A 25,532-nucleotide genomic window follows, 5' to 3' on the forward strand; every position below is an offset into this window, starting at 1 on the left:
CTCACTAGATGGCGTTTAAGCAGCAGTTGTCAAAATTGTTTACTGTTTTCCACTCTATTTGAACAATATCTATTTAACTGTTTAAATAAACCTTTTCGTTTTTAGAAAACGAGAATATGTGCTTGTGTGTTTTTTAAATAAGAAACCCGTGTTGAATTACTTACTAGAAATGGGAAGAAAATGCGTGGCGATTGGTTGTAACTCATCAATGAATGGGAAAACCTCCATCATGTTTCACAAGTGATTTTGTTATTATAAAGAACATTAAGAAATAAACTTACGAATTTTATTTCTCGTTGCATAGGTTTCCTTACAGCGACCCTAGTAGAATGCTCAAATGGCTTGAATTATGTCCACCAGACTTGACAACTGACAAAGGTAGAATTCTTCTTTGTTCAAGGCACTTTCGACGGGACCAGTACCTCAATATCAATGCTAAAAAACCAAAACTAGTACATGATGCAGTTCCATTCAAGAAACGAAATCTCACCGATCCCCATCTTCCAAAAAGAACAGAAAAATCTGGGAAGTCTACTACTATCAATTCAAAAGAACTAAGTGGCATACAGCCTTTAGGAGTGAATCCATTGAAAAAAGACAGTATAGAAGAAGTGGGAAATGATGAACTGTCATCTGAAGAAAGTATAGAGGAAATTTCTCAGGAAGAAATGGAAGAATCACTCACAACAGTAGAAGTTGAAATGAAGGATACTGACTCTAATGATTCCTTTGACTATGTAAAAGATGACCTTGTTAAAAATATCCTTCCACCAAATCAAGCAGTTATTTTGGAGAATATTCGCCTTAAATTGGATAATGGAGAGCTTCAAACAGAACTGGAAAGTTCCAAACAGCGCTTGGCCTTTCTAGAAAAACAAGTGCACAGGTTAAGCAGGTTAACAGGAGAGTGTGAATGTGTTTGCAGTTCTTGCACCAACAACTCCAACAGCAGTTGATCGACTCGTCTGAGAGCTTTTGAGGCCTTTTTATTGAAACTCAAAACGGCAAATTTTGTAAATTTCTCTATCTGAAGAAAGTCAGTGAAAATGAAATATATGAAACTACAGAAATTAATTTGTTTTGTGTGTTTCTTCCTTTTTCATTAAATTTATATATTGCAAATTCAATTGTAACAATCTAAACCAAGCAATTGAGCCAGATGTTGTGCTATTATTTAATCAGACTTTAAATTCAACAGCGTTACTAGTCAAACCTGGGTACATGGCCAGAACGGGGGCTACTTCCTCTTGCAAAAATTCATCTACTTGCTGCGGAGCCCTACCGATGAAAGTGGCCGGGTCTAGCAAACCCTGTATTTGATCATGGATCGGTTGAAAGTAACTGCACTGAGCGATGCGTTGAACTAAATCATTATCGCCTCCTTCCTGTTTCACCACGTTTCCGGCTTGCTGGCTTAAAACTCGGATTTGCTCGTGACATTCCTGTTTTGTTAATCGTGAATATTATGAAGTTCAGTTACCTTCATCGTTTACAAAATGTTCAATTGGGAGTACCTGACGATCTCCGCCCGCTTTGACCATCGCCACGATTACATTTTCCGTTGCCATGAACGGAAGTTCTTGTTGGATGTATCGCTCGATTACCTGTAAATAGTTAAACACATTGATAGCTTTTAATTTTCTGAAAAGCAATATGAAACGTAGATGGTTACTTATAAATTACCTTAGGATAGACGACAAGTCCTTCGGAAATGTTCTGGACCATTTGCAACAGAGCATCAGCAGTTAGGAAGGCCTCTGCTAAGGTAATTCTTCTATTGGCGCTATCGTCCAAAGTACGCTCCATCCACTGGTTAGCCGCAGTATGGAACGGATTGGCCGCAAGTGTAATTAAATGCCGGGCAAGAGAGCAACAACGCTCTGATCTCATTGGGTTTCTTTTGTAAGGCTGTCATAAATATTTATCGTTTCAATAAAACGAAATTTCTAACTTAAAGATTATGTTAAGAAATTAACGAACCATGGCACTTGAGCCAACTTGTGACTTCTCAAAAGGCTCTTCCATTTCTTTCCTCGAAGCTAACAGGCGTATATCAGTGCACATCTAAATAATGGAGTTCAATTTCATAACGTTGAAAATTGATATCATTGAGAAATCAAAGACTCAAATACCTTGTGAATTGACGCAGCCAAACTGCTCAAAGCAGAGACGCATTCTATATCAAGTTTCCTTGTGTATGTCTGCCCACAAATGATAAACGACCGGTTGAATCCGGCCATTTCTGTCACTAATCGATCTAGCCGTTTAACTTTTTCATGGTCCCCTACGATTTATTATGAAATGATCTGTTATCTATATATTATATCTGGTCTATTAACTAAAGGATATGGGTTGAAGATAATACCTTGAAATAACTGAAGGAAAGACGCTTGCGTTCCGGTTGTTCCCTTGACTCCACGAAATCTGAGATTGTCTCGTACACCACGAATGGCCTTTTCGTCCATGAGTAGATCTTGAATCCAGAGACATGCCCTTTTCCCAACAGTAGTCAGCTGTGCTGCCCTAAGAAAAACATTAATTTAATATGATTTTTATTTCAGATAGATGGAAATTCAAAAGAATATTTTATACTGAAGATGTGTAAATCCTAGCGTAGGCATTGATTTGTATTCTTCAGCAAATTTTGACAATCTGCTAATGCTCTGGGCTATTTTAGGGAGGAGAATATCAAGTCCATCCTTGATGACAATTAAATCCTATACAAATCATTTTGAAAGGGTCAGAATTTGGTACAATTCATACAAGGTAAATTTCTTACTGTATTGTCTCCCACATAGCATGAAGTCGCACCCAAATGGATGATTGGGCTTGCTGTGGGGCACTGCAATGCATAAACATGAAGATGAGCCATGACATCGTGCTTTATCTTTCTTTCTTCTGCATCTGCAGCTTTGATGTCAACATCATCAGCGTGGGATTCCATTTCAGCTACCTGAACATCAGTAACATCTAGACCTAAATCCTAAATATAGAGTATCATTAGAATCACCTGTTCCAAACTGACTTACCATAGAAAGCAAACATGAAATAAAAAGATTGGTATACTTTGGATGCTTTGGCGAGATAGACCCACAGTTTCCTCCAAGTGGCAAACTTTTTCCTGTCGCTAAAATTGTAAGACATTTGGCCGGAGGCATAGCGAGATGACAGAGGGTTTCTGTACGTTGCATACTCATCCATTTCGCTTTAATAAAAAGGGAAACTGAGTCGGATAGAAACTACTTTCCAAATTTCGTGCACTACCAGTACGAATCACTCGAAAAGTGATAACAAGTTTAACAACACTGCCTGCACGAAAGAATCGGACAAACTGGACAAACGAAAAGAATGTTTTCGTCTACTTCTCGACAGGGATGTCAAGTCGAACGAATCTTTTTTAATTGCAAAATTTTTAGCACATGCACATCTGCCAAGTTTGTTCTTTAAATTTTATTAATATGCTTTTTTTTATAGCTTTTTATATTTTTATTTAAATTGATTAAACAGCGTAGACGGAAACCCAACCAAAATGGCTATTTTGAATAAAATGAATCAAGTTGTAATCAACGGGGGCTACTGTAATCAGTTCAATCGGTTCAGTCAGTTTTTCTTTTTTCTCTTGGATTAGATCATTGATCATTTTCCCAAGTGTCCCACGAAGCAGAATTGGGATGAATGGTTTCCACAATATTGGTTCCCGTTTCCGCAGCAATCGTCACTAAAGCCACACCTGTTTTGGGGACGACGGACAAAAGTTCTCCGACGCAATTTCCAATGGCTGCTGTGGAATTGTTGGCTGTTGTCATGGCTTCGTTTCCACCTTTAGGATCATCACAGGCGTAATGCACCAGTCCTTTGGCGTGGCCGACAACAGGAATAGAATTTGTAATGTGATTCAAATTCTTGTTGCTGTTGCTCCACAACTGAGAGGCAGCTTCATCTTCTCCACACAGTTTGACGACTCCAGCTGCTGCGTGAGAGATGACCGGTGTCGAAACAACAAGGTCCTTGGTCGTTTCGTTAGCACCTGAGAAATTGCCAGTAGCCACTTGACAAGTGATTTTAACGGGGCTCGTAATCCACTTGACGGCCAAGTCCATTCTAGAAAACTATTGAATTTGGTTAAATTTTTCACGAAAAATTAGATCGTGTATTAGAGACAAACCTATATGGATCAAGCTCCAGCAGAAAATGTTTTTCTAATCATAAAGTAACTTGATGACATATTATCGAAACATCGTTTTGTTTATCCAAACATCTCATTGTTATCTGAGATCTCTTTCAGCCTTAAAATGCGCACATATCTAATCAGCAAGAGCGACAAGGAGGACAATGTCGCATTGAAATGTTTCATGTTCATACAGGAGATAATAGAAACTTAGAAAGTTAAATAACAACCTAAAAGTAGTTCCTTTTTCGTTCAACTCCATAGTAACACAATCACAATGATAACGCTAGTTCTCTTTTCAACCGCTAGTTTCTAACTCAAACTGTTATGATTTTATGAATTGCTCAGTAAAACATTATTTCAAACTTCGTTTAAAATTAAAGTATAACACTTTAATTAAATATCTCTTCTGAAAAATATTGGAATAAACAAAATGAATCGATTTAAGTTAAATAAATGACTGAATTAATAATAAAATTTAGGTAAAACCACTATAAATCACGCGCAATGAGATCTGCCAACGACGACACGCTGCACGAAAGCAATATAAAGGGGGGTAATGCTGTTCTGAGGTAAGAATCGAAAAAGCCTGAAAAAAGCTCAGTTACATCAAAATGGAAGGCTACACTTTAAACCCTGCAAGATGTGTTGCCTTTGCTTCATCTCTAGTTCTCCTAGGCTGCTTGACAGGCTTGATAGTGATGTTGGCCACTATGCATCAATGTACATCGTCATGCCCAACCAGCCCAGACAGCATCAAACCTGACGTATTGGTAAATGTGGTTGCCCCGGAGCAACCGAACCCGAATCAACCGGAGCAACCGAACCCGAATCAACCGGAGCAACCGAACCCGAATCAACCGGAGCAACCAATCCCTGTCGACGGTACCACCAACAACGTCCTTGAAGTCTCGATAACCTCAATAACAACTTCTGAAATTTACAAACAAGAGAAATCCCCCGACGGTAAAAATGTTGCCTCAGATTCTAACGCACTAATTGTGTTCGATCCATCGCCGGTCAACTCCGGAACGACCAAGAAGTGAGCGCAGCCTCGGCTTGTTTGAAGCTAACTTGATTGAACAACGCATAATTTAAATTTCTGATATGATGTCAAATTTCGTCCAATAAAAAATATTAAAAAACCAAAATGTTTTCAAAGAATCTTTTTATTATTATTGTTGTTCTGAACGATAGGTGCGAATTATAATTGTCTGGCCTGCAAAATTTGAGTTCATCTTTTCCATATAATAATAATCATTTCAGGCCTATACACGCGGTCAAACATCATTCAAATAATTCACAATCAATATTATACCTAAAATTATGTACACTTATAATTCTGGATTGACGTGGGACAATTTTTTCCAAATTAAAAAAAGAACTCACGAACTTATCATTTTGAGTCACGATATTATTTTCCCTTTTTAAATCTTTCTAGACGGCCGTGATCCTTCTGAGCGAGCCGTCGTAATTGGTACCGGAAGAATGACTGCGCTGATGCCTCGGGTGAAAAATCACGGCATCATCTTCATCGTCGTCGTCCAAGTGATCCCTGCTGCGACGATGGCTGCTGATGCTCATGTCCGTCCGAGCCGTGAATTCTTCATCTCCGGGAGTCGTCACGGCAGCGCTGCAGAGCGTGCTGGTGGTCTGGTCACGCGGGAGAGTGTTGCAGACATAGGGCGGCATCTGTTGGCGGCAATTGTTGTCAGCCGGAATGACGGCCGGCACCGTCACGTGACCAGCCCCGTGACACTGGTAGCAAATTGTCGTCTGCTGCTGCTGGTGTAGCTGTACCGCGTTATTGCCTCCGGACGATCCGGCCGCGACTTTGTAGTTGCTGTTCTCCGAGTCGGTGCTGAACTGTCGCCGATCGTGGACCAGCATCCGGCTGAAGGCCGTTATGTCCGGCATGTCACGCTCTTGACTTTGCTGCTTCTGGTAATTGTGGTGGCGCCGGATGGCCGACAGCGGCGGAGCGGCACCAGTTGCCGGACTGTGAACGGTCACGTAAGACGAACGTTCCGTTGCAAGAAGCTGCTGCTGCTGGTAATGGACGGGGCAATCTCTCGGGTATCCGGACGTAACGGCCGGCGGCGGAGTCGGAATGGAAACGGATTCGTCATCGATGGAAGCCACTCCGCCGATGGAGGAGCAAGGGCACGGGATTTTGACGAAACCGTTGCACTGATTCGTCGGCTGGAATAAGGATTCGCTGGGATGATGATGGTAACAATGGGGAAGGCAAGCTGGCGTTAGGGGGTTGGTCATGGGGTGGTGGTGATGGTTCATCTGTGACGGCGGGGGAGGCGGAGGAACAATGGCCAGAAGGTGACCGTGGGCTGCCGTGTAACCCAAATCGACTGGCGTCTGGACCAGAGCTAAAGTCATTTTCCGGTGCATTTCCTTTTTGGCAATTCGATTTCGGTGCCAATAAATGAACAGGAAAATGGCAGAAGTACCGGCTACCTGTTTTATACCAAATAAATATTTTAAGGTATAATTTAAAAAATCAATTGAAGTATAAAATGATATACCTCGCCAGCTAAGAAACCGGTGACTACCAAATGGAAACTGTAGCCGTAGGTGTAAGTGAACATTGGCGGTTGTAATGATGAGCTGGGCCTTAATTTACTTCCGATTTCAGCCGTGAAAACCGAAACGTAGACAACCAGGCCGAGTAAAAGTAACAATCCTGAATAAAAATTTAACAACAAAAATTAATTCGATCAAAATTAAAAAAAACAATTACAATCGAAATAAAATACCGGAAAGGATAAAAGTGACGCCGGATAGAAAAGTGCAATAGCGTCTCCTGGGTGCAAAGTGTCCGAGGAAACATGAAATCTCTCCGACGACCAACAGAGCAGTGGCCATGAAAAAGAACGGAGCCGACCTCAAGACCGCATCTGTTGAAATCAAAATAAATAAGTATTAATGTATCCATTAGGAGCTGACCGGGAATAATAATAATAAAACTTCTTTTACAAGGGATTGAGAGTGTCGAGTCATTGGGATCGGGACTGTACTCTTCCGTTGGGAAATAATCGATGTTGAAACAGTAGCGTTCCGTCTCTCCGGCTGAAAATAAAACACCCGCGTCATTTGAATTTCAATTTGATGGTCTATAAATGATTTAAGCGAAATGTAGTACGATTGGTGTAGCAAAGAGTCCAGAGTCCGCTGACTGTGAATTTGGAGAGGTACTCGAGTTCAGGATCTCCGGTTCGGTTGAATTTCGGGTTGGACATTTTCTCTTCGCTGTAGAGCCAATGGCCGGTGACGAGTCCGATGGCGACGGTGACGAACGCCATGGAGGCCGACAGCGGAGTGAGCAGCCGGAGTAGGCGGATGGCCGCATCCAAATCGACAGTCATGCTGCTGAGACTGGATGCTTGAGAAGATGATCCAATCCAACTCCATCAGCTGTCGACTTCCACCTCATATCCTTTTCTTGTTATGGGAGGAAAGATGCAATTCCTGAACATCAAACACAAAAAATAAAATCTATTGTTCTTTCTTTTTCCTTCCACATCTAATCTATATCGCTATGTGCAGTCTATATATATAATTTGATCCAGCATGTGCGCCTTAAACGCCAGCAAACGGAGGAGAACCGAAGAAGCGTGGGAAGGCGACATCATGCGCATAGAATGAACACGTACACAACCGACCAGCAGCAGCAGCACACCAGTAAGTAAGAGTTTCTAAAGATAAATATAGAGAGAAAAGAATAAAGGGAGAAAAAGAGAGAGAAAAAAGAGATGCTAGCTAAGACCGAATCGAGTGGAATGATTGCAACGAGAAGCAAATCAATCAGTTCGATCGACGACGTAGCTATAAGTCAATCGTCGGCTCATATCCGCTCTCTTCGCTGCACTGGGACACACGCTCGAGCGCATAGAACGAAGAGAAAAAAAAAGAAAAAGACTTTTGTGCAATAGCTTATGTAATAATAAGAAAATGTGAAAAAATAACCTTTGGTATAGACTGGGTGCTATTTAGGCCCCGGCATTTAAGAACAAAAGTTAATTACTGGAGATGACAAAAGGGGGTGATATTGTTTGCTCGTTTCCATGGCAACGAGAGAATCAGGATATTCCGACACTTGAAAACAAATAAAACGGACCGTGAATGATGTCGAAATTGAATTTCGAGAAGATTGACGTTGGTTATAAACGCGCTCATCAATTCCTATTTTTTTTTTTTTTTTCAAAAGAACCGCCCAAAATATCTGATGGCAGGTCCACATCATTTATCACTCGGCGCGTCTTTTGTTATAACATTTATTAAATGGTCATCAAAAGTGATGTTGCCGCTATTACACGGGCGGGAACTGCTGATGGCAGTGACGCAAAGTATCTTATAGTGTGCGGGAGAAGAAGAAGAACAAGAAGAAGAAGAAGAAGAGGTTGGAGGTTAAAGCAAAATCAGCGCGGCGGTCGCGTGATTAGATTCGTCGCCAAGAGGCCACGTTTTTTCTGTGTGTATTTTCCCTTTTTCTTTTATATTATTTGACCGAATCAGGCACGTAAAAATAAATATCTAAATAAATCCCCCCCTCCCCCAACCCCTCTTGTCCTACGGGCAAACGGCGTTGAATGCGTAAGACGACAGCACACGCGGCTCCCGCACCGCCGAAGCTTCTCGTTAGCTCCAATTACTCGCAAGAGTTTTTCTCTTATTCTTTTTCTTATTATTTAGACTTTTTCTACTGTATTTCCTTTCTTATATAATAGATCACACTAAAATCTAACTATAATATAACAGGCGCATAGAAAATTTAAATGAATCAACTTACCCAACATCGGCTAGCTCGCTTGTGTGTCCTGTGTGCAGAGATATGATGGATTCCAGTGGCTCCTGTATTATTCACGACTCAATTGAATGCCGGGATAAGTGGTATAAGAAATAGGGGGCGCGGTCACTAGTAGAGCACGTCTGATCACGACGACGGCTAGCGACTGAATGCCTCGGTCAAATCGGGATGAGGGGTAACTCTCTGTTACATAGGTCTGGTGCTGGAGGGGGTGTTGGCCGAATAGCTCGGAATCATTCTTTTTTTTCTATATATATATAATCCCGAAAACTATAATGAGAGTCAGACGAGTCATTGTCAAAGTGATGGTAATTACATGACCGCCGGATGACAGGACATGACTGCAACTCTTAGGAGCCGAGCGCTCACATCATTTTCTCGCCTCCCCCTCTACACATGGAAGGAGCTAGTGAGGCCATAATAAATAGCTCTCAGGAGCAGCAGGAGCAGCAGGAGAATTTTTTAGCCTTTCAAAGTTGTCAGACTTCAACCGGATTCGTTGCTCGTTGATTCGATCTAGTCTCGGAGCTCGGCGGGCGTCTAGTCCCGGCGGCGACGTGGACGCCATTCATCACGCTGGAAAATGCAGGCTGGGGTGTGGCTGGGAGATGGGGATATGACATTGTTTCAACTCCCATCAGTTGATTCAATCCTTCCCTTAAGGCCATGAACAAAATGGAGAGAAGAGAGAATCCTGTGTATAGTGTCTAATATTAACTCAAATTGTTGAATAATAAATCAAAACGACGAGAGAGCTAGTATATACTATTATACCCTCCGGAGTTTCATTACATCTTTTTGGACGATGGAGTTGTAACTGCATCAGAAAATTGTATACGAGGAGCATTTTCTATTGTGGCGTATTTAAAAGGATCGATCCTTAATCCTTATATTTATTCCGGGAAAGATTGCGGAGACCATGGACTTATTTTTCTTTTCTCTGATACTTATTATAATCGACACGATTGGGTGTTAAATGAAATTGGGTACAAATCTGGGGGAGGGGTGTACAATTTTCGAAGGTCGAAATCGTTTTGTTTGATCAAATTTGCATTAGGACAACCTTGATTTTATTTTTCTCGCCCATTCCCCTGTTTCGAAAATGGAAATAGAAAATCGGTTATGAATCCAAGCCTTTTTTTAAATTTTTATTCCAATTTTTAGCGGCCATCATGGATTTCCATAGTTGAGGAATGGGAGAGAAAAAATATTCGTTTGAGAGAAATATTCGTTTTCTTCTTTTCATAAAAAAGATGTACAAAATCTGCAATTTGCATATTTTTTACAGGGGCGTAATACTAGTCATTATTTGGAACTACAAAGGTGTGTACAAAATTACACCACCACCAGAAAAGGAGGTGTAAACTGAGTTGCGTAAACCAAACAGTTTCGTCTTTGGCGATCCTTTTGACACGTGGATAAATCACTCGACTCGTAAACTTTAGATAGTAGACTGACTATGCTCTGGTATATTGTACACACAGAAGAGTATTGACACAGTTGTTCTCCCTTACTGCGTGCTGTTTACCCATATAACAAGAGCAAGTTGAGTGGACGGAATGACACGAACGAAAACATAAAAGAGGGATCCCATTTCTCGGCTATCATAAAATCAAATGTTATCATTTGATTTGATTGTTTTTTACCCCCAGTAATAAACAATCTAACGAGGTTATCGAATAAGTTTAGAGTTGATGTCTCCCACCATGTTTTCAATGAACGTTTATTACACTTGGCCGAGAGAGATTTCGGATTTATGCGGCCAGCAGTTTCGCTCTATTTATAGCGACGACTTTTGATTCTATTCTTCGCTTGATATTCGCCAACTTTCGAATCTTTTCTCTTCTTTATCCTCGGTCGTCAATGGATGGAATATAAAGGGTGGACAAAAAAAAATAGGCGATTGCTGGGACACGGCCAGAGATTTGCCTCTACACAGTAGAGCCTCTAATGCTCTTTTTTTTTCTTTTTGGGGAAGCTTGTTATGTCAACGGCTACACACACAGAGACTCTCTCTCTATACAGAAGAGATTGTATGTATAACATATTGATCAGCTGGTGCCAATCTTTTGAGGGAAAAAAAGCTTTTGTTGCTTTTAGCCCGGCCGAGGAAAATGATCAGGATTCTTAAATCCCTTCTTTGGAATATAACGAGTCATTATGCAAATGATGCCAACAGTATATACTATATACATCTATATACGTCAAAGGGATTAGAAGTTTCAATCAAGTCACTTAGATATTGCTTAGGGGATTAATCAAATCGATCAAAGATCTTTTGTGCGCTGCTGCACAGAGAGCTGGAAGAGTAGTAGTATTGTACATCTCCCTATTCCGTCCGACTGTATATCCATCGATCGGCACACACAAAACGGACGGCAACAAAAAAAGAAGAAGAACCATCACACGAGTTTTATAGGTTTACACAAAAAGATAGAGGAGGAAAAAATCCCGGATTTTCCACAGATAGTAGGAACAGCAGCAGCAGTCATCATCGAAAGTTGCCACCATTGAAGCCAGGCCAGAATCTTGAACGAGTACAACTCCCGAGGGCTTTTTCACGCACACAAGGGAAGAAAGAAGATTTTTCTTTTATTATTTTTACTTGATCGATGGATCCTCTTCTTCTTCTTCCAGTCTTTTAGCCACTCAACAAGCTTTTTCCTGTCTAAAAGTTGTTACGGTTTATATTCTTGTCTCCTTTTTCTTCTTATTTCTTCGACAAATTCCGAACCTAATCAAATGCGTGCGGATCAATTCATTCGATCGAAATTTTTTTATTTTGAAGCGAAAGAAAAGGATCGGCTGGATACATACATCGCTCTCTATAGGATCATTTTCTCCATTCCGATCGGATGGTTCTCCCTCTCCTGGATATATATCATCACGCTCCTTTCAATCTGGATTCCGTGATGTGAAACAAGTTCCCCCGGTCGATATTTTGCGGGATTTTCCGCTAATTAGCATAGCACATTATCTGTTCAAGGTAATTGGAAATTCGATCGACCACGTCTATTTATTTCATCAGCCTTTTATAGCTGAGATATAGGCTATACACATTCAGGTATATCTAATAATCTATTAGGAAAATGAATAATAACTCTATATTACTTAAAAAGGAAAAGTGATCCTGGCGGAACTAGGCAACACGTAATCGGCTTGAGCTCTGATGTGTATATGGTCCGGGTTTAGTAGAAGACGATGTATATACATGCATGGTATAAATCTCTACAGAAATATACGTTCGATAAAAATAGATATCAAACGGAAATCAAAGTTAAGTGCCGTACCATAAGCCGCTCAGCGCCGTATATTTATAGAGCCTATATGTATAGCGCTAGGGATCAATGCGATTTTCTCTCTCTTGTATAATACACACACACACGCACTAATGATGCTCCTGATGATGCATCAACGGATTACAGTTGCACCGGACCCTCTAATTGGACGACTCTAAACCGCAACCTATTTTCCCTTATTTATTCCAAATCGTGAAAGAGGAATACATACAAACAGCAGCCAAGAGTTGCTATTTAGCCTGTATGAATATAAGATTTTGATATTCCAAATTGAGTTGCTAATGAAAGTCACAAAATTTCCGCACTGGGTTTTATCACGGCTAGAACCACATGCACGGGAGGGTAAAAATCGATGGATCGATGTGTGTTTGTGCTGTTCAATCGCCTGTGCAACATTCGATGGGACAGTAAATTAAATTTCATCCCGTGCTGGATATTAACTTTGGCCCCCAAAAAAGGATTTGAGATCTATTAAATGTCGAATCGAATCCATTCACACAGCTAGTCGAGTCTCTCCGGCAGATAAAAACGTCCATCCTGTTGTGCTGCTGTCTAAGGACCCTGGAAAGAATATTCCATAAATCACAAAGTGAGCTAGAGCTATAGCCCCATACATATAACAGACAGGACCCTGCTGGCTGGCTGGCTGGAGGAGGGTCTAGTGAACTCTATTCCCGGTTTTTGATAATAGAGAATCTAAGAGAGGGAAACTCCCGCCGTCACTTTTATACAACGGAGACTCTTGAGAGAATATACGCCCCAGCCATTTTTTGGGTTACCAGAAGAGAGCTGCTGGATGGGTAGTAGGCCAAGGCAGGCCAAGGTTGTGATGATGCTGCTGTATCTTTCCTTTTTATTTCTTCTTTCTTCAAGAGAAGAGGTGGACACACAGCTTAAGAAATAACTATATAACCGTAAGAGAAAAGAAGACAAAAACAGTTTCCGTGCGAGAGAGGGAAGTATAAAAAAAGAGAAGAAATATACGAGATGATGGGAAAAGAAAAGGAGGAAATGATTGGATCGGTCGACTTTTTTCCCGTTTTTTTTTTTATCACGCTCAACGATCGATGCTGCTCTGGTCGGCGATGGATGACCTCCAAAACGGCCCCAGCGTCAAATAGCCTTTTTATATTTAGAAATATACAGTTATTTGAAAGGAAAAAAAACGCTAGACTCGGCGCAAAATATATCTTTTGAATTTTAAAATTCGCGCCCACGCGCCTCTCCTCCACACACTCTTCACCACTCGTAACACACATAGAACTCGTCGGTCAATTTTTTTGTGTATAGGTATACAGGAGAAACCAATCAGCGTTGAGAGAGCCGGCCACTTTCGTGACGTGGTCCATTTGCTGTGATGAGATTCTCCACTTTCTCTCAATCACCAACGCCGCCCTTTTAACATTTCTCTCTTTTTTGGCTTTTTTCCATTTCGCCCCAGTTCTTTTTTTATTATTATTATCGGACTCACGAAAATCTTAAATAGTTCAACTTCTAGAGTCCTCTACACGATTTTTTCTCTTTTTCTTCTATAAAGAAACGCGTCAATAGTTTCACATATCAGATCCCGGAGGGGAGCTAGACGAGTTACGGCAGTTGTGAAATGTAAAATAAACTTTTGATATCTGATTTTTTTTTCTGTCGGTCACGCGTGACTGTTACGCTATACGGCCTCTTTCAAGTGAATTGGATCAATCAATATTGGAACTGGCTATTCCCCCCCCCCGGCCTTTTTTACATAACTGTTGGAGGGGAAAAGAAACTCATCATCTACCACTCAAAATCTCAAATCGAAATGAAAAGTTCTCCTGGAGAAAATAAAATAAAAAAACGAACGAAATGTAAGTCAATAACATCAGTCGAAGAGAAATCAATCACTTACTGTACATTACATATCGATATGCATAAATAATATCCTACAAACACCATCAGGCGCGTGTGCTGTGATATGCTGCTGTGTTGTCCAAACTCTTGACGAAAAATTTCGAATAACGCGCGCGCCGGAGGGGAAGTAATAATAGCGTGACTTCCGCCGGATGTCAAACGCGGACGGCTTATATTCATATAGGAAGTTCAACCGTTTTCTTTTCCAATATAAGATAGCTACATCCAGCAGTATAGACAAACTCTGATCAAATATTATTTGATGGATAAATGATTAAAAAAAAAAGGCCCGCCAATTTTCAAAAGTTTTGTGACAGTTGACGTCAAGTTCAAATGTTGCCACACATCAACTTTTGGCAGACGAGGGGGGGGGGAAATAATTTCAGACAAAGTTTGTGCGAACTCGGAAGAGTTTTTCCTTCATCTGCTGGAGACTTTTGTCGGCAAAGTTAGACCCTCCGGTTTTGCTGGAGAGACTCTTCAGCAGCTCTTCTCTTTTTCCTCCTGTGAGAGACAACAACTCAAACCCCTCCTTTAACCATCTTACGTAATATAATGTTTCTTTCACGCCAGAAACAACCAGTTGCCGTTAACATCAGCAAAATATAGCCCAGATATCATCATCGATTGATGTTATAACATTTAACTTAAATCGCGTACAATATAAAAATTCAGTAGACCGCGTTCATTTCAAATTTTGGCGGGCTCCATTGAATCCCCCGGGCCATAGAATTTAATGGCTTTATATATAGTTTTGTTTATAGAAAGGAGGAGGCGTGGCTTGGAGATTATTTAATGCATGATAATCTCGTAAATCAAAATTATAGCGTCAAATCATCAACTCAATTTCAAAATGTGTATTATAGTACGAGCGCGCGCGGGGGAGAGAAGATGAAGATAATTTATGCACGTCACGAGATATTTCCAACGTCCGGGACATGCAGAGCTGTTGGGCTAAAAAGGCGGGGGTGGGCGTGATTAAGTCAACACCCATCCTATTATATCAGATGCCAGTTTAAGAAGGAAAGAAAAAGATGGGGCCGTGATTGGACTCGATTTATATATTTCACAGTGGACGCGGGAACCCGCAAGAGAGATGTATGATCCAGCATACACGCGGGATTCTCATATCCGCTCGGGATTTTGGGGGGGACCGACGCTATAGAGCGTCTTGTACATAATAATCGATGCGACCACACCAAACATCTGCTCTGCTCATAGAAATCCCCCACACGTCGCTGTGTGTTGTGTTTCCCTTCAACCGGTTCTGATGTTGTTGGACGTAGGACAATTTGTCGAGTCTATCAATGAACGACGCCATCGGCTTTTTTGGCTGTTGATGATTTTTCAAATAAAAATTCTGCTTAAGTTACTGTATGGAAATGAGGATGATGAAGTTTCCTCATCGACATACTGGCAAGATGATAAAATAAAGACATGCCAAAGCCCTTTAGCGTCTAAAAACGCAAAGGGGGGGAGGCGTGAGTGGGTGACGATTTGAATATTTTAACTCTTGCGAACGAACGGCGCAGCACGTGAAGGGCACGTTCAGAGTCTACCTCATATTTACTCTTGAAAATATTAAGTTTATAACTGGGTCTATTGTCTTTAACATGCTGTCAATTTCACGCCGTCGGTCGACATGGAAGGATCGACGCTGCCTTGGGAATCGCTGGATCCCGATCATTATTTCGGTTTGAATCGATTGTCGTGCCATCTGGTGGGCTGCTGCTTTTGTCGTCTGCATTTGGCTGGGAAAACCATTTTTCATTTCCGTCTGCTCTCGGTTGAAAACATGTTGTGGGACGATGTCATTTATTTATTTCTTTTGCTAGCCACCATCGGTTTGGGTGAAGTACTTCGTCGTTTCGACAATGCAAATATTAAACAAAGTATTTCTACTGCCATTGGTTTCGCCATAGTCTTCATAGTTTCAGGTTTTCACACCTTGCACTGCGTGCTGACAGCTGCTGTCAATGCCTTAATTATTCGTTACGTCTCACCAAAGTAATACGTTTTGTTTTCGAAAGTTAATGAGTATTAGATTTTCTCTTAATTTTGTGCATATCTTAGATTCTGTCATGGACTCAGCTTTGGGTTTTCGTTCACTTACATTCTCTTTTTTCGGTTCACAACTGTTTTTGGTCTTCCTGAAGTTCCCAGTCACACCAATGCAATTCAAATGCTCCTCACACTTAGAGTAGGCTTATTTGTTCAATGATTTTATTTTTCAAAGATCTATTACGTTTAATTTGATAATTAATTTTTACCTCAATTATGCTCTTCAGATGGTTGGCCTTGCACTAGAAGTTCACGAGACAGCAAAAAACAGGAGATTATTGAAAGAATCAAATTCAGCTGATAAAAAACAAGACAGCAACACTGATGTCAAACAAGTTGAACTTGTGCTGGAGTATCAGGGAGTCAATCCCAGCTTTCTTGACGTGTTCCACTATGCTTTCTGTTATATTGGAGTCCTCACAGGTAACAACCGTCCTGCATTATTTTTTTTTTGTAACATGACTTTATAATGAATGTGGTAGGTCCGTATTACAAGTACAGAACATACTGGGACATGCTGCATGCCAATGACACTCAAATTTCTTTCTTCAATCACGCTCGCCATCGGCTACGATATGTGCCGGTCTATGTCTTCTTTTTCATCCTCTCTAGCTACTATTTCCCCCTTTCGGTAAGAAACACTTAGTTTTTTCTCCTATGCTTGTCGAATATTATTCAAACAGTTTTTTTAAATTTTTAGTATGCCACCACAGAAGAGTTTTTTGCGGAACACTCTACCTTCTACCGCATTTGGTACATGACTCCGCTCTTTTTCAACTTCCGAATGCGTTTCTATTCTGGATTCATTCTCTCTGAAGTGGCATGCATTATGGCTGGATTGGGAGCTTATCCGGAAGAATCGCAACCGAAACCAGGAAATGGGCCTACCGCTTTGCAGAATTTGTGAGTACTGTTATGCTCCCTCTTGATTAGATATCTTTCATTTACGGATTTATGTTATTCAGGAGCAAAAAGGATCGATCCTTGACGACGTACAATTTTGAGACCGTTCACAATATTGATGAGTATTCGGCCGAGACGTGTGACGTAAGAGGAAGTATGAGAGCCTGGAACATGACGGTGCAATGGTGGCTCGTTGTCAACGTTCACCGGCGTTTCCCTGTCAAACCGCTGAGAACTGTTGTTACAATGTTGATTTCCGCCTTTTGGCATGGCGTTCACTCCGGCTATTACCTGTCGATGTTGACTGTTCCTTTCATCTTAGTGGCCGAAGATGCCATCAAAAAGAAACTTCGACCCATTGTGGTGAGTTATTTCTATCGCATTTTTTGGTTAGTAGCTTCTAATGAGTTTTCCTTTTTTTTTCTTTTCCAGAGCCCAAAGATCTTCAACTTCGGAATGGGATTCATGAAAATACAATGGTTCTCCTACATGGTATGACTGCAATATTCACTTATTGACATATCTTATTAATAATTCTTTTGATTGATTGATTGCATATTAGGGAGTGGCATTCTCCTTGCTAGCCATGGACGTGACACTCGCTTATTGGAAGTCAATCTATTTCATTGGTCATCTACTCGTCCCGGTGTTTTACTTAGCGTGCTTAACGATACCTTCTGCCAAAGCCGTCAAATCAACCGAATAGATTGTGCAGTATTAAAGCTAAAACATTGATTGATTTTTGTTAAGTTTTTTCGATCAAATTGGCCTGCCTAAAATTGAGTGCAAGGAAACGAAACTGTTGCTTTCCCCCATGCAGTCCAATCAATGTTTAGGAAATATATACACGGTTACATGTATACGCTGGGAGACTTTGTTCCTAGTATCGCTCCGTTGTTTGGCACTCGGACTGGGCGCTAGTTGCGCCACCCCCGAAAGATCTTTTATTAGCTCCTGAGCGAGGTGAACTCAACTGTCTTTAAGACTGAGGACTCAGTTGCAACTGGCACGCTCTCGTCTCCGGCCGCCGATCTTTTTTTTCCTTTCTGTTGTTGTCATCAGTTTCTGTTTATCCATTTTGTTTAATCTAATTCGTTTCAAAGGAAAACATCACAGCCATGCCGCACACTGACGGGGCAGGTCAGAAGCACAAGCAGCAGCCACACCACCACCACGGACAGCAAAAACATTTAGTCCCTCGAAGACGGAACACGGACATTGAGAACGCAGCGCTGTCCAAACGGCAGAAGGAATTGATGCGCGAACGTCGAATTCTCATTTTCATCACTTTTCTCTGCTTCCTGGCCTCAATTGTGGGTATTTTTTCCTCCCATCCATCAAACTATAATTAATCCGCATTTCTCTTTTGGCAGTTGTGGATCGTATCCCTGTCAACCGATTTCTGGATTATTGTCGATTCAGTGCCTAAGAATAACACGAATTCAACGGGCGTTTTGAAGAGTCATTTGGGTGTTTGGCGTGGTTGCATCACAAACAGACAGCAGAGATTCAACGAGTCAGCAGCAGCTACCGGTAAGTCGCAATATAGGATCCTAGTTGAGAAATCATTTCAGACAACGGGGGACGACCCGCTCTGTGTCTCTCCCTCCTGGCAGTTCAGCTATGTCTAAGAAAACCTCTGCCAACAAGACTCAAAGACAAACAAAAGTTTTCTTTTTTCCTACCCCCCAACCGACAGAGTGGAGGGGAAGAGGAATGAAAAGCCTGCAGTTCTGCAGACTCCTGGATGCGTCATTCCTTCTAAGTAGCACAGTCGACATTTAGACTCTCTTGTTTGTCCAGGACATCTGCACCGTACTTTTTCTGGTTGGGTGTAACACAGTGCGACAGGCGTCGTAATGAAAGACACAAAAAAGTATTGAAAGATGGTGACTTATTGTTGTTAACACGGGACTGACTTTGTCGACTCCTTCCGGTTTTCCTTGCATCTCCACCACCACCCCTCCGGTCCCGGTTTCCTAGTTCTTTTTCTATTTATAAAAAAAGACAGAGTCTCTCCTGTTTTTCTTCTTTTTTCTCGACTTTTAATGTTTGCCTTTCCACACTGCCAGTTGCTGCGAGTGTTTGCACAAGAAAACACAAGTTGTCTGCTTCGTTTACATTAACTGGAACGCGTCGAGAACAATTTTGACAGTTGGCCGATCCTAATAGTTATTCTCCTGTCAGAAATGTTGATTTCAGCGAAAGAGACTTTTGATGGATGTTTTCGTACATTTTAGTTGGTCTCCCTTTGTTTCTGTTGGACCCTTATCGACAGATTAAGCCGTTGTTCATATAAATCACGGGACGCTTCCATAATGCGCTCTAGTTGCATCCATTCCAGCGTTCCAGCGTGTCATTTCCAGGCAGGGATGGGGGGAAAACGTGTAGCGCAGTTGTATGATCGAGTCGTAGCGACTGGGCATTTTGCCAAGAACTTCTACCTATGTTTATCTAACTCGCTATTATGAACGATGTGTTTCTTTTCACAGATGGCTGCTCGTATCACAATCTGGAACAGGACGATCATGAACTCAGGGCTAAGCCTTCCGTCGCTAGAACAATCGTCGGTATTTCTGTAACCATTTCCTAATTCGCATTCTTCACTTTTTTATTTCTGTCCTCTCGTTAAACCCAAGTTGTTCTCTATTCAGTTTATTCCGAATTTTTTCACTTTTTAAAACGTGTCTAATCCGCTGCGGAATTGTTGAATCCTTGCAGATTACCGAAGGACTATCGTAGCGCTGGCTGGACTATCGCTTTTGTGTCACATCATGTCCATCTTGTTCTCCATGTACACGTTTCGGAATCCGCGCTACACTTTCAAACGACTGGCTGGCTGCATGCATTTGATTACAGGTTCGTGATATTTATTTAGTTTCTCTTTCTTTTTCTTCTTCTCCTGGCGTGGAACCAATTCTTTTGCGTTGTGTTGATAGCGGCCACGACGTTTGTGCTGATTGAAGTGGTGTCCAACGGGGCGGACTTTTCGAGGGCTCATCTGCTCAGTATTTTCCCGGAAGCTTCGGTCTGGTACCACGGGTTCTCCTTCTACCTGGCCTGGTACGTTTGCTTTCAATACGGCGTAGCCGGCCTGACTTTCCTGATCTGTTCGCGCAAGCGAAAAAGTCTCAACATCATGAACGAAGATGGGACAATGTTGGCCGATGACGAATATCAAGTCATGGGGAGGATGTAGAAGAACGTGGGGGAAACTACTACTGCTGCTTCATCCGTCGCCGAAATCATTCTATTTAAAAAAATTGATCATTTTGCAATAACTTTGGAAAGATTTTGTTTTAAGCCCGAAATGTTTCTTATTCATATTACTATACCCTAATTTCATCTATGTGGAATGGAAAAATTGTTATTTTTAAAAACCCCGCCTGTTGTGTGCGGGATTTGCGTTTTTATTGCCTAAATATTTCGTTGGTTGCGAGTTCAATTTTGGCGAGTTGCAACATTTTTTTTTAAAATAAGAAATTGAATTTGATTCAAAGTTGAAAACGGTGTGACTTATCGGGTGTTTCTTGGCGAGTTATAAATATTTATGATCAGGCGGTTGTGCCTGTCACCAAGTAATCTCGGGGATTCACTCCAGTGCCGCCTAATTTAATTGCTCTGCCATTATCGTGTCCGCTGATGTATCACAGCTCGCCGCTGCTAGCCAATAAAATTCTATATAAAGACATCCTCGTGACGTCACACTTTTTTTTGGAATTTCTCGACTGAGTCATTAAAAAAATTGATTCTTTTTAAAAAAAGAAAATCATTTTTTCTTTTTTTCCAACTCGGTGCCCAATAACTGCTGCATCATCAGTGTGAAACGTAGTGGTCTCGTTACTAACACACTCGGCATTCCAAAGGGTTCAGTCTTGGTATTTTCTCAGATCCGACAGCTTTTCACTTCTTCGCGTTAATAAAAGCCCCAAAAAATCCTAAAGTACACAGTTAAAATCGCGCCGTTGATGGCTAAATGTTTCAGTCGGGCCATCGTTATTTTGGTATACAAGCAATATTGTTGGCCGCAAAAGTTGATTAACATTCACAGCCACATTAATTTGTAATTGAATTAAACCGTTGCCAGAACACGTCTCTTTTCGTTAAAATTGTTCTCGTTTCTGTTGGAAGCCGTGTCTCCGGTTTCTGTCAATACAGGACGACTAACAAAGTCAATAATTGAAAAAAAAAAAAGTGACAAGTAAATTAAATAAAAAGAATGAAAAACTCGTTCTAATGCAGTTGCGGTCTAGTAGACGGATAATATCTTAACATCCAGCGATCATGACTTGCTTTTTCAGGAAATTTTTTTAGAACAATTTTGTCTGCCGGCTGAGATTGTGTGGATTGTCGCCCTAGAGCATAACCCCAAAACCTGTTTTTGGGGCCAGATTCAATGGGTCACTGAAACATGGCGCAGCAACCCAAATGTTTTTCGAAAGGCTCAGTGCCTAGCTAGAGTTGTCAGTAATTCAACGTGGATTAGGAGAAAGCTCCGTGTGTGTCGTGCGAGATACTTTTGTTACTTAACGGGATATATTGTTATCTGAAGGCATCCGGTCTTTGGTCGAAAAATTCACGGTGCCAGCAGAATAAAAATAGTACTACTGCACACAGTGGATAACCAAATAGTAATGCTGTCGGTAATTAGTTACCTCGTTGTATCCGCGGCAGTAGGATGGATAGTTTACTGGTACACTTTGATCCGCACTCCTGCCAACTATCCGCCAGGTTTGTTTTTTTGTGATTATGCCACAATGTTAACCTTTCATTTGAATTAATGTGTTCTTTGTTAATGCGTATAGGTCCACCTGGAACATTAAGTTTCTTTTCTCTTTACAAAGATAAGGAGCCTTCCTTAGCTAAAGCAATAATAAAAATGGCTGGAGAATATGGTTCTGTGATCGGTCTCGTCCTCTGGCATAGAAAGTTTGTTTGCATCTCTGGCCACCAAGCAGTTGCTGATGCATTAAGCAATCCAGCGCTATCGGGAAGACCACTCTCTTTTGATTTCCTCCTTCGAACCAAAGGATTGAGTCGCGGTGATTTTTCGCATTCAATTTTGCGTTCATTTCCTTATCTTTAATTGCGTTTTCTGTTACTTTACAGGAGTGTTGATGACGGAAGGCGAACTGTGGAAGGAGCAGAGACGCTTTACTATCAAACACTTGAAAGATGTTGGCGTTGGGAAATCCTCTCTTGAAGGCATCATTTTGGATGAAATCCGAGATCTTGTAACTGATATCAATGTAATTTGATTACTTTCCCAGTTATCGTTCCAGCCGTCTGAGCCATTATTCCGTTTTTGGGTGTGTTCCCAGGGTGTTGTGGAGTGTTCGAAAGATGGGAACATCATGTTGGACGATGTTTTTACCACTTCAGTTATCAACATCTTGTGGGTTATGGTCTCCGGTACAAGGTTCAAGAGGGGCGATCCACAGATGGATCGACTTACGTCATGCATGAACGGTTTCATGCGTTACAGTAACGGCGGTCCGAATTTGTTGACTGTCGTGCCGTTTATCCGCTACATTGCGCCTGAATTAAGCGGATACAATAGGCTCATGCAGTACATTGGGCCCATTCGATCCTACATAGAAGTGAGTGCTGACAGGATACATGCCTAATAAGACATAAAGAAATTACTATTTTAATTGATTTAAAATTTTCATTTTAGGAATTAGTGGCGGAACACCGTAAAACACTCCAAATCAATTCACCCCGCGATTTCATTGACCTCTATTTGGAAACTCTGATTGAAAAAGAATCATCAAATAACTCATCTTTCCATAGTTTCCATGGTAGGAAATCAGAATTTTTTTAAATCAAAAGATTTAAATTAATTCAAATTATTTTCTCGTAGAGGAAGAGCTGCTGGGTATCATTTTCGATATCTTTGTAGCCGGTTCAGAGACGACAAGTCACACCCTCGGCTTCGCTTTAGTATTCATGATAATGCACCCACATATTCAAAACAAAGTGCAAGAAGAGATTGATGAAGTACTTCATGGTGGAACTCCTTCTTTGACAGACAGGGGAAGGTATTTTTGTCGACACAATTTTTCCCCAGTCAATCCGTACAAATATTCGTGAAACGTAGGTTACCATTTACAGAGGCTACACTTCAAGAAATCCAAAGGCTAGGCGTTGTAGCGCCTCTCACAGTCCCTCATGTCGCATTACAAAACACCAAATGTCAAGGATATCACATTCCTAAGGTCTCAGTTCAGTTGATAAAAATTCCAAAGGTCCAGCAACATCAGTTTAATAAATATGCTATTTTAGGGAACTTTGACGTTCATCAATCTCTGGTCGACTAATATCGACCCACAAGTTTGGCCAGAACCGAATACGTTCTTACCAGAGAGGCATTTAAATGACGCTGGCAAATTTGTCAAATCAGACAAATTATTAACCTTCGGCCTTGGTGGGTTGTCGAATTTCTAAGTTCGTATTTAAATCTCTTACATCTATTTGTTTGACTATTTCAGGAAAAAGGAGCTGCATAGGTGAAACTTTGGCCAGGAGTACACTATTCCTCTTCTTCGTTTCTATGATGCAACATTTCCGCTTCGAATTACCATGGAACGATGTAGATTTAGAGTTGCAACCTTCAATTGAACCCATTCCTGGCTTAACTTTGGCTCCACGTCCTTGCCTTGCCCGCGTAGTCAAAAGAGCTCTTTAAATAGCATAACATTAATTCTTGAACAACTAAATTGTGGTTTGCGTAAAAACTCTCAATGGCAAGTCTATTCCAAAATCTTTGTTTTATTCATTTATACACAATTGTTTTTATAATATCAACAGCATAGATTTCCAAGCAGGTATTAACTCTTAATTGACTTCCAAACAAAGATAATAATCATTTGTAATATTTTAAAATGAATATTTTTATGGACGGATATCAGGTATCAGGGAAACACTTCCGTGGGGTTCTCCATCCGCAAGTAAGAGAATCCTATTTGTCCAGTCGTTAATGGAGATTCTCTTCCTTCGGTCGCTTCGCTGATTGTTGTGATCGGCCCGTCATCAAACACCTCTTCTAGATTGAGTGTATTCTAAACAGACGTGGAGAAACACATCAGTTATCATTAGTGGCCGCGCTATTCTCTAAGTACTTTATTTTGATAATTGTGGCGATCGTACTGCTCGTTCTTCGAGGACTTCATTTGACCAAATGGCACCAATTAACAGCTTTGCGTGTACGATGTTGTAGGCAATTCCGATGACGGTGATTAAACAGAGGACGGCCGAACAAATTGCGTCACTAACACCTGGAACATTCATTCAAATTTCAATTACATAGGATCAAAGCATTCGGATATTAGTAACCACATTACAGGTCGGTCTCTCGCACGATTTGCAGCAAAGTACGAGAAGTGCGCCCACTGAGATAAGTCCCAAGATACCGAGTACGCAATAGCAAACGGCAAGGACAGCTGACGCCTTTAATCTAAATAATAAAATCACGTTACCGTTCAGAAAAACAGATGGCAGTATAGTTAATATTTTGTTATTTACAATTTGATACTTCTGTTCTTTTTAGCAGCTTTTGCAATGAATGCAGAGATCTGACAAATGCAGATGGATGGAAATAGTCCAAGACATAAAAACAATATGTAGTCTCGGCTGGGATCCATAAAACTTGCCAATATCTTCAATGACAACAACAATTTCATTTTTTAAAATTATCATTTTCCTCTTAAACTGAGTTTTGTGTGTTACTTGCCGGAATCAGAAGAACGAGCGATGGGAGAGTAATCGCACTGTTGACGGTGTACATGGATTTTAGTATTCTTCTGACTCGATTATCATTGAAGTAAACATCGGTAACTTCTCCATTATTGGTTACATCTTCTTCAGTGAACCGTATCATTTTTACGCTATAAGTAAATTACACGGTGTGCAGTGAATTTTGAAACTGGGTGATACAACAACCAAAAGAAACACACTGGAAGGTTCCACTGAATGGTGCCGACAAACGACGACGACGAATGTTCGTTTTTAATGTTTGTGTTCGTCATATTCGTGCGTATACTGTGTGCAGATAGTAACTTTTTTGAGCGTTTCTCATATAGAACGATAGGAAAGATAGATAAGAAAATAGTGCGATTGGTCAGGTCAATAGGTTTGATGCGCGATCGTTTCTATCAAACCAGCTTTCACTTCAACGTCTACTTTCTAAATGTGATACTTAAAAAAAAAAACAATTCTTATCTCAGGCCGGTCAATAAACGTTTGGTTTGGAGATGTTGTTAATGCAGAATTTGTGGTGAATATGTTCAAGCCGTAATTAAGCCATTGGATATCAATTGAAATTGGTTTCGTTAAACAAATTATGGATACATATTTATTTTTAAAACAAATCACGAAACACGGGAATGCGAATCAC

At 40.9% G+C, this 25,532-nt stretch overlaps 7 protein-coding genes across 9 annotated transcripts; 4 read left to right on the forward strand and 3 right to left on the reverse strand.

Annotated features, from left to right (window-relative positions):
• The first annotated feature begins 65 nt into the window (after positions 1-65).
• Positions 66-1,074, forward strand: LOC124210010 (peroxynitrite isomerase THAP4-like). Its single transcript, XM_046608272.1, has 2 exons — positions 66-240; positions 305-1,074. The coding sequence occupies exons 1-2, from the start codon at positions 170-172 to the stop codon at positions 954-956; spliced, it is 723 nt and encodes a 240-aa protein (XP_046464228.1). The 5' UTR covers positions 66-169; the 3' UTR covers positions 957-1,074.
• Positions 970-4,272, reverse strand: LOC124210008 (adenylosuccinate lyase-like). 2 transcript variants are annotated; one of them, XM_046608270.1, is made up of 10 exons: positions 4,166-4,272; positions 3,067-4,109; positions 2,780-2,983; positions 2,593-2,717; positions 2,366-2,523; positions 2,133-2,284; positions 1,981-2,064; positions 1,684-1,908; positions 1,515-1,604; positions 970-1,442 (listed from the first exon to the last, which is right to left on the reverse strand). In XM_046608270.1, the coding sequence occupies exons 2-10, from the start codon at positions 3,199-3,201 to the stop codon at positions 1,179-1,181; spliced, it is 1,437 nt and encodes a 478-aa protein (XP_046464226.1). In that variant the 5' UTR covers positions 3,202-4,109; positions 4,166-4,272; the 3' UTR covers positions 970-1,178. The 2 variants fall into 2 exon arrangements, with proteins under 2 accessions (XP_046464226.1, XP_046464227.1); XM_046608271.1 differs by having other exon boundaries at positions 3,067-4,101; positions 4,166-4,230.
• A 1,047-nt stretch (positions 4,273-5,319) lies between these two features.
• Positions 5,320-9,157, reverse strand: LOC124208943. Its single transcript, XM_046606810.1, has 6 exons — positions 8,973-9,157; positions 7,326-7,651; positions 7,160-7,252; positions 6,940-7,080; positions 6,709-6,866; positions 5,320-6,640 (listed from the first exon to the last, which is right to left on the reverse strand). The coding sequence occupies exons 2-6, from the start codon at positions 7,546-7,548 to the stop codon at positions 5,606-5,608; spliced, it is 1,650 nt and encodes a 549-aa protein (XP_046462766.1). The 5' UTR covers positions 7,549-7,651; positions 8,973-9,157; the 3' UTR covers positions 5,320-5,605.
• Positions 9,158-15,783: 6,626 nt separating this feature from the next.
• Positions 15,784-17,997, forward strand: LOC124208590 (lysophospholipid acyltransferase 7-like). Its single transcript, XM_046606413.1, has 8 exons — positions 15,784-16,180; positions 16,247-16,373; positions 16,462-16,657; positions 16,717-16,865; positions 16,935-17,137; positions 17,200-17,500; positions 17,570-17,629; positions 17,700-17,997. The coding sequence occupies exons 1-8, from the start codon at positions 15,816-15,818 to the stop codon at positions 17,841-17,843; spliced, it is 1,545 nt and encodes a 514-aa protein (XP_046462369.1). The 5' UTR covers positions 15,784-15,815; the 3' UTR covers positions 17,844-17,997.
• Positions 17,998-18,105: 108 nt separating this feature from the next.
• LOC124208591 lies at positions 18,106-20,828 on the forward strand. The gene is made up of 5 exons (XM_046606415.1): positions 18,106-18,450; positions 18,511-18,670; positions 19,630-19,707; positions 19,859-19,996; positions 20,077-20,828. The coding sequence occupies exons 1-5, from the start codon at positions 18,256-18,258 to the stop codon at positions 20,334-20,336; spliced, it is 831 nt and encodes a 276-aa protein (XP_046462371.1). The 5' UTR covers positions 18,106-18,255; the 3' UTR covers positions 20,337-20,828.
• Positions 20,829-21,049: 221 nt separating this feature from the next.
• On the forward strand, positions 21,050-23,960 carry LOC124208435 (methyl farnesoate epoxidase-like). The gene is made up of 9 exons (XM_046606147.1): positions 21,050-21,868; positions 21,943-22,179; positions 22,247-22,386; positions 22,459-22,737; positions 22,815-22,938; positions 23,001-23,178; positions 23,238-23,355; positions 23,423-23,564; positions 23,629-23,960. The coding sequence occupies exons 1-9, from the start codon at positions 21,772-21,774 to the stop codon at positions 23,823-23,825; spliced, it is 1,512 nt and encodes a 503-aa protein (XP_046462103.1). The 5' UTR covers positions 21,050-21,771; the 3' UTR covers positions 23,826-23,960.
• On the reverse strand, positions 23,873-25,344 carry LOC124208437. Of its 2 annotated transcripts, none has more exons than XM_046606150.1 (5): positions 24,870-25,344; positions 24,662-24,795; positions 24,481-24,593; positions 24,259-24,414; positions 23,873-24,198 (listed from the first exon to the last, which is right to left on the reverse strand). In XM_046606150.1, the coding sequence occupies exons 1-4, from the start codon at positions 25,014-25,016 to the stop codon at positions 24,260-24,262; spliced, it is 549 nt and encodes a 182-aa protein (XP_046462106.1). In that variant the 5' UTR covers positions 25,017-25,344; the 3' UTR covers positions 23,873-24,198; position 24,259. The 2 variants fall into 2 exon arrangements, with proteins under 2 accessions (XP_046462106.1, XP_046462105.1); XM_046606149.1 differs by having other exon boundaries at positions 24,287-24,414; positions 24,870-25,339.
• Positions 25,345-25,532: the final 188 nt, after the last annotated feature.

The sequence above is a fragment of the Daphnia pulex genome, chromosome 12 (assembly GCF_021134715.1).
Source record: "Daphnia pulex isolate KAP4 chromosome 12, ASM2113471v1".
NCBI classification, from domain to species: Eukaryota; Metazoa; Arthropoda; class Branchiopoda; order Diplostraca; family Daphniidae; genus Daphnia; species Daphnia pulex.

Coding starts and splice junctions, on each gene's coding strand:
- LOC124210010 (XM_046608272.1), top strand. CDS start 170: ATGGGAAGAAAATGCGTGGCGATTGGTTGTAACTCATCAATGAATGGG. Junction 241..304: donor ACCTCCATCATGTTTCACAA/GTGATTTTGTTA, acceptor CTCGTTGCATAG/GTTTCCTTACAGCGACCCTA.
- LOC124210008 (XM_046608270.1), bottom strand. CDS start 3,201: ATGGATGAGTATGCAACGTACAGAAACCCTCTGTCATCTCGCTATGCC. Junction 2,718..2,779: donor GCTATGTGGGAGACAATACA/GTAAGAAATTTA, acceptor TGATTTGTATAG/GATTTAATTGTCATCAAGGA. Junction 2,065..2,132: donor TGGCTGCGTCAATTCACAAG/GTATTTGAGTCT, acceptor TCCATTATTTAG/ATGTGCACTGATATACGCCT.
- LOC124208943 (XM_046606810.1), bottom strand. CDS start 7,548: ATGACTGTCGATTTGGATGCGGCCATCCGCCTACTCCGGCTGCTCACT. Junction 7,253..7,325: donor GACTCTTTGCTACACCAATC/GTACTACATTTC, acceptor TTTTATTTTCAG/CCGGAGAGACGGAACGCTAC. Junction 6,867..6,939: donor CGTCACTTTTATCCTTTCCG/GTATTTTATTTC, acceptor ATTTTTATTCAG/GATTGTTACTTTTACTCGGC.
- LOC124208590 (XM_046606413.1), top strand. CDS start 15,816: ATGGAAGGATCGACGCTGCCTTGGGAATCGCTGGATCCCGATCATTAT. Junction 16,181..16,246: donor ATTCGTTACGTCTCACCAAA/GTAATACGTTTT, acceptor TGCATATCTTAG/ATTCTGTCATGGACTCAGCT. Junction 16,658..16,716: donor TTATATTGGAGTCCTCACAG/GTAACAACCGTC, acceptor TGAATGTGGTAG/GTCCGTATTACAAGTACAGA.
- LOC124208591 (XM_046606415.1), top strand. CDS start 18,256: ATGCCGCACACTGACGGGGCAGGTCAGAAGCACAAGCAGCAGCCACAC. Junction 18,671..19,629: donor CGAGTCAGCAGCAGCTACCG/GTAAGTCGCAAT, acceptor TTCTTTTCACAG/ATGGCTGCTCGTATCACAAT. Junction 19,708..19,858: donor CGTCGCTAGAACAATCGTCG/GTATTTCTGTAA, acceptor GAATCCTTGCAG/ATTACCGAAGGACTATCGTA.
- LOC124208435 (XM_046606147.1), top strand. CDS start 21,772: ATGCTGTCGGTAATTAGTTACCTCGTTGTATCCGCGGCAGTAGGATGG. Junction 21,869..21,942: donor TCCTGCCAACTATCCGCCAG/GTTTGTTTTTTT, acceptor TAATGCGTATAG/GTCCACCTGGAACATTAAGT. Junction 23,565..23,628: donor ATTATTAACCTTCGGCCTTG/GTGGGTTGTCGA, acceptor TGACTATTTCAG/GAAAAAGGAGCTGCATAGGT.
- LOC124208437 (XM_046606149.1), bottom strand. CDS start 25,016: ATGATACGGTTCACTGAAGAAGATGTAACCAATAATGGAGAAGTTACC. Junction 24,415..24,480: donor ATCGTGCGAGAGACCGACCT/GTAATGTGGTTA, acceptor TGAATGTTCCAG/GTGTTAGTGACGCAATTTGT. Junction 24,199..24,286: donor AAGTCCTCGAAGAACGAGCA/GTACGATCGCCA, acceptor ACGTCTGTTTAG/AATACACTCAATCTAGAAGA.